The 18,326-nt window shown below is 41.0% G+C and overlaps 2 protein-coding genes across 4 annotated transcripts; both read right to left on the reverse strand.

The window, feature by feature from the left end:
• Positions 1–269: 269 nt before the first annotated feature.
• Positions 270–5,873, reverse strand: cdkn1a (cyclin dependent kinase inhibitor 1A). 2 transcript variants are annotated; one of them, XM_071520753.1, is made up of 3 exons: positions 5,749–5,873; positions 2,794–3,247; positions 270–2,367 (listed from the first exon to the last, which is right to left on the reverse strand). In XM_071520753.1, exons 1-3 carry the CDS (start codon positions 5,860–5,862, stop codon positions 2,312–2,314), a joined length of 624 nt encoding a protein of 207 aa, XP_071376854.1. In that variant the 5' UTR covers positions 5,863–5,873; the 3' UTR covers positions 270–2,311. The 2 variants fall into 2 exon arrangements, with proteins under 2 accessions (XP_071376854.1, XP_071376855.1); XM_071520754.1 differs by lacking the exon at positions 5,749–5,873 and adding an exon at positions 3,507–3,638.
• A 3,634-nt stretch (positions 5,874–9,507) lies between these two features.
• srsf3b (serine and arginine rich splicing factor 3b) lies at positions 9,508–17,882 on the reverse strand. Of its 2 annotated transcripts, XR_011695227.1 has the most exons (7): positions 17,795–17,882; positions 16,562–16,772; positions 16,303–16,437; positions 15,186–15,634; positions 13,932–13,970; positions 13,475–13,561; positions 10,228–10,240 (listed from the first exon to the last, which is right to left on the reverse strand). XR_011695227.1 is itself a non-coding variant. In XM_071520723.1 (6 exons), the coding sequence occupies exons 2-6, from the start codon at positions 16,762–16,764 to the stop codon at positions 10,213–10,215; spliced, it is 492 nt and encodes a 163-aa protein (XP_071376824.1). In that variant the 5' UTR covers positions 16,765–16,772; positions 17,795–17,882; the 3' UTR covers positions 9,508–10,212. The 2 variants fall into 2 exon arrangements, 1 of the variants encoding a protein (XP_071376824.1); XM_071520723.1 differs by lacking the exon at positions 15,186–15,634 and having other exon boundaries at positions 9,508–10,240.
• Positions 17,883–18,326: the final 444 nt, after the last annotated feature.

The following is an 18,326-nucleotide window of genomic DNA, read 5'->3' on the forward strand; positions in this document are numbered from 1 at the left end:
CAAAGGCATATTGTTTGATAAACTCAAAACTATTTCCCATCACATATGTTAATTTGGACATGACACACCCTGTTTGAGCTGTTTATTAGGCCTGAATTTATAGCAAATTAATAGTAGAGATTAATCCTGGTGGCTATTCTACATATTTATTAATTACATCACTTTTGATTGGCCGTCTTCCTCACGCATGCAAGTGCACACATACATATACTTAGATGAGAGCAGAGGAGATGGGTCAAAGTGAGACAACTGGATGCAGTGAGGACCGTAATGAAGCAAAACATCCACAACAATCTTCATTTTAACCTTTTATTGGAATTTGGAATTCACTGGAATTAAACGCAACTAAATATCCACAAGGCATCTCAAAATAAATAAGAATAGATTTTTCATTCGTAGCTTTTAACATAAAACACAATGTAGGACCTGTGCACAAGCATCTATAAACAGAAGTGCATTCATTGTTTGGGGTAATGCTGTTTTTTGCTTAGCATCATATTTGCAGCGGTGAACATTTCAAAGCAGTTTGTAAGGATTAGCATTATACAGTGACCTTGTCTGACACCCATTCAGATTACCCATAGCAGCAGGGTTTGCCATCATTGACATAAATAATTATCTTGGACAAATATCCTATTTGTTATGAGGCAGATAAAAACACATTGTCTCAATTGCACTACTTCCAAAACATAAAAGAATGAAGCACTTAGCTTAAGCTTTGTAAATAATAGCTATATGCATGTTTCTGAGAACACTTTCTTCTTATTGTCGTTTATGGAGCTTCAAATATCATAAAGGCACTTGATTGTTTAGAATACACCACTTTTCAGCTGTATGTGTAATACTGCAGTGTTTTCAGATGATTTCGCTACTTAACAGTGCTGCATTAAACTCTATAGATAAATCTCTGATATATAACCTAAATATAGCTTTTTAAGCGTTCCTACCTTGTGCTATGCTCTTAACCTACTGTATATCTGGTGCTATACACACTTACAGAGCACCTGCAGAGATCTGCTTTGACTAATCATGTTGACAGACGAAACACAACTTTACATCAAGATATAAAAAGATACACTTTGGACAGAAAGTGATTGTAAAAAAACAAGTTAAAAATGACTCCTTGCCCTCATGATACACATAATGAAAAACCATGATACAAAAACATAAGTGGATTTGGAGAAAGGAGCCGAGGGGCCTCATCCATTCTCTACCATTTTCAATCATTTTGTAGTTGAACACAACTTTGCCACAGCCACGCCTTAATTTCCCTGTGACGAGAGAATCCTTTTTTACAAACATGACATCTGTTTTTAGCAGTGTATAATACATATATTCATCTGTCATAGCTCTATAACAAGTATGGCTTCGTTCTGGTGATAAGAGTTTCTATGCAGATCCGGAGGCAGAGATGCGGCTGTATTTTCAGTACTGAGGAATGTAGGCAGTGCCGGCGCGTGGGCGGGGCAGACAGGGCAATTGCCCAGGGCGCCACGCCAGTAGGGGTGCCAAATTTGTCCACACTTTTCTTAATTTGATTGTTACTACACTGGGTGACACAGCATAAATACATTTTGGCATTGCGTTATGGTGACAGCATATGGCAATTTGGCAACAAAATACATGTCAGGAATGAAGTAAAGTGCAAATTTTCATAGTAGATGGTCCTATTTTTCTATTTTGCATGGTAACATTGTGTGTGTGTGTTTGAGAGAGAGAGATAGAGAGAGAGAGAGAGAGAGAGAGAGAACTGATTGATGCTGTGGGTCATTGTGTGGCAATAACAATGGGCATCATATTATTATTAGTTAATAATAATATGAGGCGTCCGCCAAATAACATTGAGTTGCAAACCCTACGTAAAATAGTTGATAAAACGTGAAAACGTGTAGATGGGCGGTGTTTATAGTTTTGCCCAGGGCGCCTGATTGGCACACGCCGGCACTGAATGTAGACAGTATCAGTCAAGACTCTGAGGTCCTCTTGGTCCAAATACAAAGAGGAAATCCACTGATACAACAGATTACCACTTATCTTCTCTGGTCAAATGTCTCCCTCCTACCACTGGGAAAATACCAACCCCTCCCCCTAGAGTGAATACAGTACACCAATTAGCCTTATAGTAGCCTAACGACACCTGTGTGTTGAGGTCTCTTCGGTTTTCAGATTTTCGATGATTCACTGTGTTCAAGACCTCCTCGTGTGTGAATGTGCAGAGTCTGTGCAGAACGTCCGTTTCTTCCTGAGTGAAGTAGTGTTTGTTGTGGTTCTCCTGGAATAATGGCACCTTCAACGTTGCACTGCACCAGAATCACTGGCCGGATTTGCGGGGCACCCAAACCACTCTTTTCTTAGCCTGATAGAAATCTGTTGAGATAGACAACAGGAAATGCTGTGTTTAGCACCGGAGTGAAAATTTACAGTACAGTGTTTCCTCTGTATTCGTATGGCAGTGGTGCCTCACCACAGCAAGGAAATGACCACCAAAATGTGAAATTAACATCAGCATGGTAATTTAGTCTTACTATCATCTTAAACTAAAGTAAGTGTAGTCCACATTTTTATTTTTTATTATGAAAAATTTTATTATGATAAAAAACATTGTTAGAACTACAACCTCAACTTGAAACATAACTAAGACCCAAATAGCAACAGATATGGGACAAAACTAGAATTATATCCCCAAAGAACCACAGCTATATAAAATTACAAAGGAAACACTGAAGTATTCAACTCAAGCAAACCCATTTGAACCCCCCTCCACAATAACAATTACTATATCAAAGTAGCTACCTGTAATGTTGGTCTGTTTCCTCTTGAGCCTTGCATTGTCTCCTCTCTCTGGTGTTTTCTCCAGGTTCTCCAGGTTGAGCACACGTCTCTCCGGGGTGCGGGGGATGTTCTCCTTCTCGCTCTGTGGCGGTCCCACCCTGGCTCTGGAGCGGTTCACTCTTGCCCCTGTCGCCCTCTGTCCTCCTACCTGCCCCAGACCGAGCATACAGGGTCGGTAGAGGAGCGGCACTTTGGTGCCCGGGACGCCCTCCCACTGGAAGTCACCACCCTCCAGAGGCTTCTCCGAGACGAAGTCGAAGCCCCAGCGGTGCGAAGCGTCTTCCAGGTCTTTCCGCAGCGCAGCCTGGTACTCCGCCTGCAGCTGCTCTCGGTCCACCGGGCCGAACAGGTTTCGTCGGGTGGGGCCGTTCCCCAGGACGCTCAGGATCCGCTTGTGAGTAGCCATAGTTCTACACTGCAGGAGACAAGTGAACAGAAAGCAGCACTGGTTAGTTGGCACAGCTGAACCTGGAGTGTTGATCAGTTTATAACATTATCACATTCTGTCACTAAGTGTTAAAATAATAAACACAAAAATGTATTTCTGTTTCACACAAATAAACGCAAATAAAAAAGATCCAATTCCAAAATTTGAAATGTATTTTTTTTCCCAATCAAAAATCACTGCAAAAAATCAAAAACCTACAACATAACAGAACATAAAACAAAATTACCATTGTGCAAGTCAGTTCAACTTCTCTCAGTGAAAGTTACAGAACAATTGAAACTTGTCCGATACGGGAAGCTCTTTATAAACAGACACCAGTGATTCATCGTTTCACTCCGGTACATGCCCGGACATAATCTTCACAGCGACATGTTAAGACAAGTCCTCGGCAACTGTTTTAACTGCAGATAGACAGTGTCGCCGCTAGGAGGCAGTGTCGCTCCATCGTCAGAAACACATCTACACAAACTTCACAGCTGGACACAGTGAAGTGAACTCTGTCATGTCAGAAATGGCCTATCAACCTAGATTACACACTTTTAGGTGGAACAGATTTTAGAAATTTGAAGCTAGTGTTTAAACCGGAGCTTTTCGAATTATGATAACAAGATATTGCAGAGCACAAACTTCTCCAGGATAGGTTAAACGGCCCTTGCATTTGATTGAGTTGGAAAGACAGAGATAAAAGATACTACAAGAGATCAGCCAAATGTCTAAGGCAAATAATGAATTTGGATCCAGGAAGGGCTGGGCAGTATTCCCAGTGGTCCCATTTGAGCCAACAACCAAGAGCAACCCCTCCCAGCCTATCCTAATTATCCAGCAAAATATGCGCCGTGGGAGAGGCGAGGTCATTTCGATTAGAGTGATAATATGGAGGACACTAATTAGGTTTGTCGTTGCTGATGAACTAGGTAAGATGCCGTTGATTATCATAGCAGAGAAAATGTTCTGGTCTTAGCTGGGGTGAGGTGGTGCTGGGTTGACACATGACACATAGCCTATGGTTAAAGTAGGCAATTCCATCCCCAAAAAATAAATAAATGAATATATGAATCACATGAATAGGTCCCTGTCTGCACTAACCTATTTGACTTGGATTGTATAGCCTACTTATAGCAGCTGAAAAAAACGTGGGTTTAGAGTAGAGTAGTACTTTCCAAATGGGACATGACATTTTGTCCCATACAATAAAATAAAATAAATAAATGAAAAAAGAAATCCTGGTAAAACAACTCTGTGTGTCTGCCTAAATCACCTGACTTGCTGCCCACCCCACCCCACAAGGCCGGGCGGGGCGGAGCAGACTAGTCTGAGGTCATTCATGTCTGTGGCATTTTCCCAAGACCAAGGACCTACTGCTCATTCATTCTAAACTTAGCACAATGACAGAAACTCGGAATAAGCAGACACACAACCGTTACAGTCTACACTTAAAAAGTGTAGTCTTCTTGATTGGCCTACATAGGAAATAGGCCTACATTTCCCTAAAATTAACTGTATTTCACTCAAAGTTATTTCAGCTGTTCTTATCTTGGAGTTCAATAGGCTACCCCCCCAAGATGATACTGGGGTGGTGAAATGAATTTGAGAAAATCTATTTCTAACCTTTACCAAAATCCTTTATTTATGATAGGCCTATGTTTTTTTATTATTATTATTGTGAATTAATGCATGTTTGCGACCTATTAAGGATCTACCTATAAGGCCTAGCTAAGGATCCTCTCGGATGGGGCTCGTTGGGAGAAACTCTTATCAAATTGGGGAGAGAGGTCTTCAATGTGCCTATCTATCTAGGCGTCCTTGACTGCTTGATTCGGAAAAATTTGGGGACCCCTGTTTGTTCTAAGCCCTGAGGAACGTGGATCTCCTCCTCCTCTCAGTTTCTCGACGGGATAGGACGTCAGAGAGCGGGGCGGGGCCGGGAGTGGCGATTCAAGGCTGTGGCGGGAGACTGCGGCACGAGCGGAAGAACCGAAGACCCTGCCCAGTTTACTACACACTCCACGTGAGACTGAAGCTCGTGGCAACCAGTCAAGTTCAAACCGGGCTGTCACTTCAGGCTGTCCGACCTCCCTTACTGTCACCATACACACACAAACTCAACTTTGACAAGAAGTCACTAGGTTATAGCCTATTTTCCAATGTCGTGTTTAGTTGAGCCTAGTTTTCTTTTGTGATAAATGCAAAGGCAAACGTATAAAACGCAAGTTTATAGCTCATAGCCTAGGCTACTGCAAGTCAGAATAGTATAGTAACAATCAATATTCTCGTAACTATTAGGATAGGCTGTCCCAGTAGACATATAGACTATATAGACATAGGCTATGGATAGAGCTACGTGTTGCTATAACAGCTTACAAACTAATAGGCTAATGAAACACGGATAGGCTAAATGAAATGATCAAATGTAAAAACAAACAAACTATAGCCTATTTAAAACATTAGTTCAGAGACATCTCACTTACATTGTCAGCCGACTGCAGTTCACTCCAAATCGAGATCCTCTTGTTAAACTTCTTAAACTTCAACGTCAAACGCGACTTCGCTTGATATTTTCTCCAAGTAATTCTCACAGACATGCACGAGCTAAACTTTTATGAACTTCGGTGAGCGTAAACCCTCCTCTCTCGTGCAGAGGCGGGGTCTGCTCGCTCCCACACGTGGATTTAGCCCGGTAAACACACGTGAAGGTTTTCTCTGCAGCAGGAGGAAATTCCAGCTCAGGAGCAGGACAGCCCTGCATGGCATGTAGGCTCCGTCTTCCTGGACAGGGGGGTGGGGGCGGGACGAGGAGAGCGGTTGGTGTAGTGGAGTTTGTAGAATCAGGCGTTTTTGTTGCCTAGTTAAATCTTAGCGGAAATGTAAAAGTTTGACACTGTCCCAGGTGGTTTATTCTGTTAACTACTCTCTGTAGCCTCCGTCTGTCTCCCACCTACAAATATGTAAGCCTAACCTGTGTAGTCAAGTTGAGATCACGAGCAGCAGCCAACTTCATGAACGTGGAGGAAAAAAAGAGAAAGGAAATTCCTTGAGTGAATGACAGTAGGTCAATTTTTATACAACGTGCTTTCTGATTCCCAGACATGTAAAGGAATAGGAACATATAAGTAGAATGTGGACTAGTTTACCAGGCTCCCTCAATTATCTGCCATTTTATATGCTAATATTTCTGCTCAGCCCGCCTAGTCTTCATGTTGTTGAAGCCAGGTGTTTTTATCTCAGCCAAGACCCCTCCCATCATCCCTTCCCAACCCCATCACTGCTTCCCTTCAGCCCAGTTCCCAGCACACCCACAAAAAGAGCACTAACTGTAGGATGCACTGCACAATGGCCCAACTGATCTGATGTGACAGTGAGTCCTTTGTTGAGTAACACATAGGATGTTGAGGGGAAACGAGCAATAACTCCAACCGAATACTAGATTCAGATGAGTAGATCTATAGCTATGCTGATAGCAGGTAGTCGAGAGATTCAACCTAGTTAAGTTCAAACTAAATGGAAATATACAATTATGGCATACCGCTTGGCACAGTTTAGCCTCAGTTGAATTTGTACAGCTGACTAGATGCTTTATCTCTGAACTTGAAGGCAGCTGCACAGTGCAGCGGGTATGCCAGCCCCACCAAATTGTCTTATTCATTATATTGGACCGTATTCAGGCCTTTGTTCTGGCTCCACAGCAACAAGTTTGATGTCATACATGGTGCCATCTGGAGCGTACAGCGTGCTTATGGCCTGTGCATTAGTTAACTATTAGTTAACTATTCAGTGAGTGACAGAAGGTCACCAAGGGACCTGCACTCTCTGGAACAATAATACCTGCCACCATCGTTATCCAACACGTGGGCTACAGGTACAGGGGAAGGATATGGTATGTTTTCTGCTAGAGAGATAACCTTATCACATGACTTTTTACATTCAGCAGGTCAGGTGGGATTGCCTGGTGCCTTTATTCCTGAACAAAGTATTAGCAATGCTGTTTTAATGTGTAAAATCATGGATAGGTTAGAGTAGATTAGATGAAACTTTAATGATCCTTATGGAGAAACTGGGCTGTTGCAGCAGCAAGTAATAGGATGCATCAAAGAAGAATAGGATATAAATAAGAATAGAGCGAATGGGGTTTATGTGCACATACATAATCAACAATTTATACACTCGGACATATTAAGTAGAAATGTATGAATGAAAATGTGTAGAGTATAGATACCGGCATTGATAGGATGTGCAAAATAACAGCAGTAGTGAGATACTATACAATACTGAGAGAAATATTAAAGTATGAGGAGACAGTATGTGAAAGATTACAGCATATATAAAGAATGTGTAAAAATGTGCTCATATTGACAGTAACAGGTCTACAGTCCTAGTCCTCATCCTCAGACAGACAGACAGACAGATAGATAGATAGATAGATAGATGATTATGTATGTGCACATAAACCCCATTTGCTCTATTCTTATTTATATCCTATTCTTCTTTGATGCATCCAAGACTGGTTCCAAAAACAAGGGCAAAGTAGGATCAAACTAAAAAAATAGCTAAATTAAATAGCTTATTAGCCACAAAATGCACCATTGTTTTTGTGAAACTTGTCATTACTCAACGGCTACATTTCGTGGGCGGGAAGCCATAGGTGGCATATCTATAGGAAAGGCAAGTTTGTTACATAACAGTGGGTGGAAATACTACGTTCCTGAGTGGGTTCCCGCGAGTTCCTTGTCTCTGAGACCTCTCCCCGTGGATACCATGAGTCATCTACTGTGACGTCACACTCGCTTAAGTAATTGGAGGAAAAGCGCGCGGAGATTTGAGAGCTTTCTGTCAGACTGCTATGCCGGTTCACGTGGACCGTGTGCGTGAACAGGGAGCTGTGGATCTGGAAGGGGTGTGACCGAAAACACGCAACTGGATAACGTGGGAGAGTGGTGGGTGACATGGCAGGCTACGAGAAGAATCAGTGGGAATCTCTAAATCAAGTAGTTCAGAGATACCATTTTAAAACCGGATTGAACAACATACTTTTAATTTAGTCTCCTTACACAGCCTAATTGAAAATGTAACATGATGATTCATTGCTCCTCATGTAACTATCTGTGAATAATTGAAGCCTCAGATTACACGGGGATAATCATAGCCTTTAGGACCATTTCATATATACACAGATAACTTTGTTAACACAAGGAAACCTTTAATTGGATGCTTATCACTTATCTGTTTGCCTGAAAGGGTTAAACTCTCAATGTAAATCTTATGTAACTCAACCGAGTTACATAACAACCTCGGACCCCGACACAGTGTACGACAGAAAAGGAGGGAAATTTGAGGGACTGTCACCAGGAACTTGCAAGTTACAGCGTTGTGTGACACATGACTGGCTGTCTTCGGTGTTTTCCCGAGTTGACCGGGTGGGATGAATGGACCTTCCACCCAATACCATAATCCACTTAATTACACCTGTAACTTCAGACTGGCTTATACAAGTCCGATACAATGAAGAGCACATATGGATGTTTTAAGTCGGTGGTTCTCAACGTGGGGTCCGGGGACCACCAGTGGTCCTTGAGGGGGTTCCTGGGTCCCCAGCAAATTGATGAATTGTTACATTTCAGCATTATTTCATTTATTTCAGAAGTTAACACAACTAGAGAAGGTATAGGAATCCTGATCATAGTTTCACTGTTATCTCTCTACCTACAATACAGATAGTCATGGAATTCTGGACAAAATCATATCTAACAATAGAAATACTCTCAAATGGGGGTCCATGGCCCTAATGTGGACTAAATTAGGGGTCCTTGATATGAAAAAGGTTGAGAATCACTGTTTTAAGTGATATGTATAGAATTTGGTCTTCATAAGGATAGTAGAGGAAAACCGCAGGTAAGACAGGGGAAACAGGGACCACAACTCAAGTCAACTGAGACAGCATGTGCTCTCGCTCTGGGCCTCAGCAAAGTCTTCACTGAATTGGCAACAGAGGAATCAATAACTGGCTCTGTGTTATATCTTAATTTATGTGTGCAAGCGACTGAGAGCTATACAATTCAGCTTATACAGCTACTGATTTAAACATTAAAGTAACACAACTTACAGAACTGTACAGATCCTTGTAAAGGTCAGTGATACTATAAAAGAGTGACCTCTTGTGGAAAACCTAAAACTAGATGTATGTGAGTGTACTTCATTGGCAGTTTAATAATCTCAAGAAAAAAAAAACAAACAACACAATATAATACAGCCAGTACTTTTTCTACAACCAGTATTTTAATCGAGACCATTACACATATCAAAGAAATGAAAAACAGTGGAATTGTTTATGGTCAAAAATTTGTACTTGTGTTCATTGCATCTTCATTGATGCCATGTTACAGTATCTTGAATCAGAGTGCCTTTATTCCAATTGACCAACCTTTACCAATAGAAGTATGAAAGTTAAATAAGAAAACAGGTTGGCTAAACAGGCGGTCAAAGGGAGGGACTTCCTTTCACTATCCCATCCTTCCTGACACAAAAATTCTGCTGGCGTTTACACATTAATAATGAAGAACTATTACAGTATGTCAAACTACACAGTACATTCATTGACAAAAAACAAAAAGAAAGATTACCTGGTGAATTGGAATGCTGGGTGGCACAACTATGTTTCAGCACTGACAGGACTGACAGGACTTGGGTCAAGAGTTACACCTGCACACACCCACTTACTGTATTTACAAATTAAGAGGAATTAGGTAGATTGCATTACCAAAGCAAAAAGAAAGAAAAAAAGTAATCCTAAACCTGTAAAATATTTGATTGTTTAAAAAACAAAATCCAACACAAAATGACCACAGGGTCTTGTTTCAGTCCATCATTTGAAAAGGTAAATCCAGTACAACCTTTCATTCATCTTCAGTTCCGGTTACAATCGACAGCCACGCATTCTCCTACTTTCTCTCATTAGACCTGGAGCGGCTGCAAGGGAAAAAGAAAAACACTGTTCAATCAAACATGAAATACTGGCAAAAAAACTGTCAGTGCAACATTCATGTAATAACAGGGTTCACATTACGGGGAGCCAGGGGCAGCTGAGCTAAAGTGAAAGCAATTAAAGTATAAATTGGGGGGTGGGAGGCGGACAAATTTATAAATCATCCTCACCATGCTCTTATTAGGGGTCCAAGCACGTAGTACTGGGAACCTTATTGTTTTTGTTGGGATTATTAGTAGGGCTTGCTTCAGCAACTATTGTTCTCCGTCATACTTATTTTTATTCTTCCGGACACTTTTTAAAACTTTAATGCGGCTTGAACCGTTTGAGCTATCGAAGCGGTTCAAACTCTCACACGTTCAGCATGTTCGGGAATAGCGTGCTATTACTTTTCTAAGTGTTGGGATTTATAGTTTTTTTTCACAATTTATGTTTAAACATGATATTTTTCCCCATAGAAATGAATGGAGAATCTTCAGCCTGCTAGAGTGGTGATGTCATCACACACTCCAGGAACTCTAGAGGCTGTGATTTTTACTAAATATCACAAGTTTTGAAACTGGGGTAGCTCCCACATTTTTCACCCTACAAACACATATCACACATCAAACTGTTCTGCTACTTCTTGTGCCACTCAAAATGCCAGTATCTAAGCCATAGCATTTATAGTTTTTGAGTTACGACATTTGTTTAACATCAGTGCAAAACTTGAACAGATTTTTAAACTGCCACTATTCCCACAATTTTCACAGCACATGCATATATTTTACATCAAACTGTTCACACACTTCTCCTCTCTCACACAATGTGAGAATGGGAATGTAAGTGGTAGCATTTGTAGTTTTTGAGTTAGGGACATTTGTTCAACACTGCTGCTTTACAGTCATTTTGCCTTGTTTCTACCGATTTTTCAAAAAAAAAAAACCCAAAAAACATGCCGAAATACAATATTTGATCTGTAATAGCTCCCACAATTTTCACACTACATGGACATATCATACATCAAAATGTTGACATACTTCTTCTCTCTCCCAATATATAAATATCTAAGTGATGGGATTCCACTTCCCCTGGATTCCTTGGTTCATTCTGCATCCATCCATATAGGCACCGCCCATTTCCGCCTAACTAGATTTTCCGCCATTTTGAATTTTGTCCAAAACTGTTTTTTCGCTACTACTACAAATTTTGTCCAATCTTCACCAAATTTGCCACACAGCATGTCTGGACTGTCCTGCACAAAAGTTATCAAGCAGTTTTTTGATAGTCCACACCGTTTTCATATAATTGACTTCCAAATTTTGGTCAACTGTCGTGGGTGGGGCCTATTTCACAAAAATCGCCATAACTCAGAAACGCATTGTCCTATGGTAACCAAACTTGGTACATGTGTGCAGGTATGTACTCTGAGCCAATATACAAACATTGGTGTCATTTTGCCTATAGGGGGCGCTATAGCAACATTTCAAAATTCCTTGATTGCTGGATTCCTTGGGCCAAGTCACATCTATCCATATAGGCCACTCCCATTTCAGCCCTATGTTTGCAGTAGATAATTATAAATCAGTTAGCAGAGAATAGTATTGCAGGTTACTATTTTGACAAATTGAGTTCAATTTAATTGTAAACTTTTTTCATTGCTTCCTCTGTTCAAGCAGATTCAGTGGCAATGTCCAAAAAAGATCTCTAAAATGCATCTGCTTTTCAAACCGTGCTCTCTTAAAGTCATACTGTGAGAAACGCAAAAGTAGTGTCATTCCCTCACTGGCTCAGTGGGTATGTCAAGTGCCTTTGGAGGCAACAAAATTCAGTTCTTCAGCTCTTACTTTGAAGCCAGGGTCAACCAAGGCACTAAAAAAGCCAGAAGGTCAGTACTGTGTGATGTAGGAAGTACAGTACCCTTTATATCACTGCTATTCAAATAATTTTAACAAACAATTTTACATTTTGGCCAATTACTTTCCATTCATCCCCCTGTCCATCCATCCATATCAATTCATGAATAGACTACTCATATAGTAAGCAACTATAGGCCTATTAAATGTCATTACAATGACTTTCATACTGTTTGATTTATAAAATGTTTTTAACATTGATAAGTCATTACAGAGAGAGTCATTTTGCACAAAAGCCGGTGTTAGACTGCATGTTTGATCTTCACAACATGTCAGTTTTTGTGTGTCATTCTACCTTCTGTAATGTTTTGTCTATCTGTCTGTCTTATCAAATTGTGCTTGGACCCCTCAATCGCCGCTTGCGGCTATATTTTCAACTGTAATATGTACTCCATGATTAATGCTGTTACTAGATGAAATAAAACATGTTTATTTTTCTCCAATTCATTGTAGTTCTTCACTTTAATATTTAGTGCTTGAGGGAAATGTGATAGTTCATCCATTCCTTTGTTTGTGCCCCTTCTTCTGTTTTGTTTTCTTCCTCTGAGATTGTGATGAATTCCCCTGGATATGCAGAGTGACTTATTGTAACAGCAGACTAAATTGATTCACCCACTGGTTACTTCACCTATAAGCCGAGTCACTACACCTGTGGACAGTCTTTCCTCTACAGAGCTATAAAGACACCGTCAGTCTATTTGTTCTCAATGCTCTGAGGAAGATAGTTGAAACACATAAGCATTGATCTGCAAAATAAACACTGAAATTTCATAAGTGGTGGAAGATTTTGTTGGGAGGTGCGGACCATCTCACAGATAAAATAAATCTGTCTCAGTTGAAAGTTAATCCAGTCACAAGTTCAGTTCAGATGCGCTAGTGTTCATCTGTGTCCAGCTACCTTGGCATACATTGTGTTGAGTAACATTTATAACGAATCCAGTTGACTCTGCATTTTATGTGTATGTGCTATTGCCATATGATTTGATGTAGATGTGCAGCACTATTTGCATGTTGTGTGTACGGCATGCATGTTGTAGAAGTGTTATTCTTAGTATGTGTCTCAATGGTCCAATGTCCACTAAAGAAAATACAAATATAAAGCACTTTCAACAGGCGAGTCATTATTTTCCATTATCTAAGAACTGTCATGATGAGAGATGCAAAGGTATTTGTGATTACAAATGTGAGAGCCCCCATATATAGCTACTAAAAGAGTGGTATAACTTTTATAAAATGTATACATTTTTTATATAGATGCACTGGCAAACTTAACCAGGATAAACTAGAAAATGATTTGAAAACAGTTTAAGAGGATGAAAATACCTCCTTGATCTAGAGAAGGACCTTGAAGGTTTGTGGTTCCTGTCCCGGGAGATGGATCTCTCCCTCCTCCTTTCTCTAGAGAGGGACCTGCAAAAGCCAAGCCATACAATCAGAAAAGTATTATCTTGCTTCTACTTTGAAGTTCTTAAAATAAATTGTTACACTAGTAAAAAACCCATGGACTGTCACTGCTAGAAAAATGATCCCCAATCATCTGCTTTAAGCTTTCTTTTAGCCCAAGTAGGGAGTTCCTAAGTTCAACTCACCACAAAGTAAGTCTACATATTTGCTGTCAATAGAGCAACTCTACATTTTGCCACACGATTAAAATCAGATTAGAGCTTTGGCTCTCTGGTTTCTGGCTTTGGGTTGGAGCTGTTCATTCTAGGCTTGACTGTGTGGAAAAGGACTAATAGCCTTTAGTTTTGGAAACACCAGAACTTGAAAGCTTACATACCTGCTTCGACTGCGGCTAAAGCTCCTCCTGCGTGGGGATCTGAGAGGGGGAAAGACAAAAATGTTAGCAACAAGGCAGATGCATTGTTCACCTGTTGACCCCCACAGTACTCCAATCCCCTTATTGCCCGTACCCCCCTGAGGTAATCCCTTAATGGGCCTCCTTTAACGCAGCCCCTTAGACTAGCTCGGTAACTCAAGAAACAGAAATAGAAGACTTGAGAATATTATTCACAAGAACACAATAACCTCAATATAATCAGATAATACAGATTACTCAATGGCAATGGACCAAGTCCATAAAGATGGCGGGCCTTGAGGGCTGACATCATTCTGTCCTCCCGGCCTATCCCACAGTGCAATGCGCACCCAGGATTTGCTCCGTGTCTTCCTCTCTGTCCAAACTGGCAAAAGCTGATTATGTTTTTTGGACAAAGAGGGTATCTATGTCATGAAGAAAGTGACCAAACTATATAATCCGCAGTGACAATTATAGTCCTGCTTTTAATTTGGAATGGAATATACCATTCCAGATTTTTAAGATTATACATACACAATTACAGATTTTTCATGGTTTGATGTTTGGGCCTAAACCATTTGCTTCCTTGCTGCATTCATGATATGATCCCACCAGCTGTGAACATTTACTCACCATGCCTGCAGACAAGGAAGGCTTATGACAATATGAAGGAGACCTAGCACTCCTAAACTGCATATCTCAATCCTGTCTGAAGATTGAACACTTTGCACTGTGGGATGGCCATGGTGTGAGAAAATAAGAGACATACACACACAGGCCACCATCTGTATGCAACTGGTCCACTGCATGTGAATGGAGAGCATAAGGAAATGGAGGTTTGTAACAAAACCAATGATAATACATTGGGTACTGGGAATAAATCTTGCAGAAACAAGCAGGCTAAGATCAATTACAATCAACCATAGAGAACACAGAAAAATGACTTTTGATTTCAGGGGGGTTGAGGAGGAGTTTGACTCATGTGTCTTCATAATTCTGCTCAGAGCCCCAAGACACAGCAGAAGATTATCTATCATCCAAATCTCTGGAAATGTGATGTTCTAGACATTGGATGTTGGGCCATTCCCCTTTGAAACAATGAGTTACAGTTATGGGTGAGGACAAAAGACAAACCTTTACGATTCAAACAAAAAAAGAAGAACCTTTTTAAACCAGCTGTCTCTTCACTTTCAAAACTGTAATCAGCAGTGTACTGAATGAAGCAGGAAAACTTACTAGTATTTTGGTTTTCAACAAGCTAGATATGACGAAAGGGAGGCAGACTGTCGGCCGGGTAGGCAGATTTGGCTGAATAGGACTGGCCAGATGCTGCAAGGTGATTAGTTGGCAGGCAGATGGGGGCTGGCTGTGGCTTTTTTCCTGCTTTTATTGGTTAGCCGAAGGCTGCTGCTGGTAGGTTGTAGTGTAGACATTTGGGAACGTAAAACGCTGATTGGTCGGGAATGTGAGGTGGGCCGCTGCCATTTGGGTTAAGGTTGGAGGAGGAGGAGGTTGAGAACGGCATGCTCAGGAACCAATGGGCTGGTGCAACCTGACGACTGGCCGTGCCCGGGTCATGTGACACAGCACCAGCCAAGCTGATTGGGGCACGCTGGTCAGCGGTCACATGATGCTGAAAGAGGACTAGTTGATTGAGGGTGGTGAGAAGAGGCATGGTGGTGACTCTGCAACGGGTTTCATTCTTATTAATATAGATGGAAAATAAAAGGCATCCTCAATTTTTTTTTAAAAAGAAAAGGCATCACAACTGGCATTTTCATTTCCCCCCCCCAATTGTATACAAAAGGGTATTTTTTTGACATAGGAATTACCTAATCCTATTTCACATATCTTATTGCCATTTCAAACAATGAAATAAAGTTTCAAAACTTCTTGAAAGTGCACAGGAAATGGTACACTTCAAAAGATACATCAGTGCTTGAAGCAAAAGTGAAAGGCTTGCAAGCCAGATTTTAAGAGGTGTTTAGCAATGGAAAAAGATACACTGAATTACCCAATATAATGTCCAATCCCATACCACATTTAACTGCAAACACTGGTCATGAAAGTCTAGCTCTTTGATACTTTAGATTAAATGACTTAAAATGTTAATGAAGATGAAAACTGCAGGCCTTAGACATTGCAACAGTCACAAATATATATTACCACAGAGCAAAATGTTACAAACACTAGAAAGGTCTAGACTGCAAAAACACGTGCAATTACCAGGAAATATACTGCAGGTCAGAGAGTGAAATCAGGAAGTAAAAGTGTAGGGTTAAAATCAGAGATGGAGCAGAAATATTAGTGGTCTCTATAAGGCACCATTGTCAAATGAGATTGTCTGGGTTACCTTCGTCTGGGCGGCGGGCTACGACGCCTGTAATCGTCTCGAGGACGGCGGCTCCACGAAGGGGGAGGACCACGGTTGCGGGTGCGTTTCTCGCCATTGGACAGCTCCACTCTAACACGGCAACCACAAAGTGTCCTGTAAAAATCCATGCAGACAAAACAACCAATCACCATCTACTGATGTAACTAAAGCAAGACAAGTCCAGTTTCATTTTAGTTTTAGCAATTTTATTTCACCATTAGGTTTAATGGTTGCCTACCTTCCATCAAGCTCGCGCACTGCATCAGTTGCATCTCTGGGATCTTCGAATTCTACGAAAGCAAAACCCGGGGGGTTCCTGGCCACCCAAACACTGCGGAGTGGACCATAGTAGCCAAATGCTCTCTCTAACTCTGTCTTGTTTCCGTTGTTGCCCAAATTTCCAACGTAGACCTTGCAGTCAAGAGGACAGTCTCTATGCATGACTGGATCTGAAACATTATGAACAAGGATGTGGAGTTGATCATGGTAGCATTGCACAGGATAGTTGACAACTCAGAAAGTGACTTAATCATGCTCTGAGAATCACCTCAGTATGATGCGGAGGGCCACATGTAGTCCATCCACAACAAAAAATGATTGATTTGTGAATGAGCAACTGAAAGAACTGTCAGTTTAAGTATGCATGTAATACACATTTCCCACAACATAACGACCTATACTCAGAAGAATGACAAAGACTGGGACAGTGATCACAGCCCCCTCCTGCACCACGCAAAACCTGTTAGATGGGCCCAGATGTGTTTGCAACAAGTATGTATGCTTCCCACCATTCTGGTTTTGTTTTGGGCAAAACTATAAGATAAAGCCTAGGACTCTAGCATGTCTATGGGTGGAAATGCATGGCACATAGAAACGTAGCTAGTATCATTCTGTTGTTGACGTTCCAGGTTCCATGACCGATTCTGCTTCCTCTTGCATTGTGATAATAGTAACAATAGCAACATTCTGTTAATGGTTGACATGCAAAAAGTAACTTTGCATCACATCACATTCGAAATTTATCCTTTAACGTTACAGTGTTTCAAACGGATGGGGAATAACGGGAATATTGGCCTGCGTCTCTGACGGGCAGTCTCAATTACGTACATTTATTTACGTTAGCTAACGCTAACGCTAGCTATAGCAGTAACGTTAACGTTGGCTAACTTTTTGGTTTAGTCAAATAATACACTAAACAGCTAAAACGCGAACCTACACTACATAATGAAAAATACTTGTTGCATATTTAACGTTACATTTCAGCGTTTGCTAACGTTAACCTAGATAGCTAAAATGGCTGTCGCCTTTCTGTGGCCTACGTTAGCCAACTAGCGTTAGCCAGGGAGCAACCGAGTCCATCAGTAAAATAGATATGCATATCCAATTAACCGTTCAAACGGATAAGTATTACAAAACCAACCCGATGTAATAATAGCAATAATTGTTCACATACTGGTACAACGTAAATTACCGTATTTGATGCAATTCACGCCACAAATTCTCCACAGTTCACTGGCTTGTACCCCCTCCGGTCGTATACGAAAAAATGGCGTGACGAAAAATACGTCTACTAGCAGGATATCCAGGTGGTGGCTCGTCGTATATTTACAGTATATATTTTGGGAGGGCGGGGCAAGTGTTGCCTGTCATTTGTGCCGCTATGTTGGCTAACGTTACATTAAATAATACAGCCTGGATACACATTTTAGTTATTACAAGGAACCATTTCAACATGTTTGATTTATTGAGAGGGATTTCTAAAATATTCAGGCATTTCCCCGAACACTTTAAAGGGATGAACAAAGGGCTGATCCGGATAGGTTAACGAACGCACACTAGGACGCGCGTGCACAGACTCACGCACACACAATCCAGGGGTGGTGACAAAGAAAGTGGGTTCGCCGGTCTAGCTCGTCCCAAGAGTTTATACTATCAAGATAATTACTTTGTCCGCTTGACCGGTACAGCGTAGGGGCGGGAAAGCACCTCACATGCGCACCAGT

Source organism: Centroberyx affinis, unplaced genomic scaffold, assembly GCF_046629955.1.
Source record: "Centroberyx affinis isolate AG114_WGS23_722 - 3 ecotype Tasmania unplaced genomic scaffold, CSIRO-AGI_Caff_v1 ptg000824l_1, whole genome shotgun sequence".
NCBI classification, from domain to species: Eukaryota; Metazoa; Chordata; class Actinopteri; order Beryciformes; family Berycidae; genus Centroberyx; species Centroberyx affinis.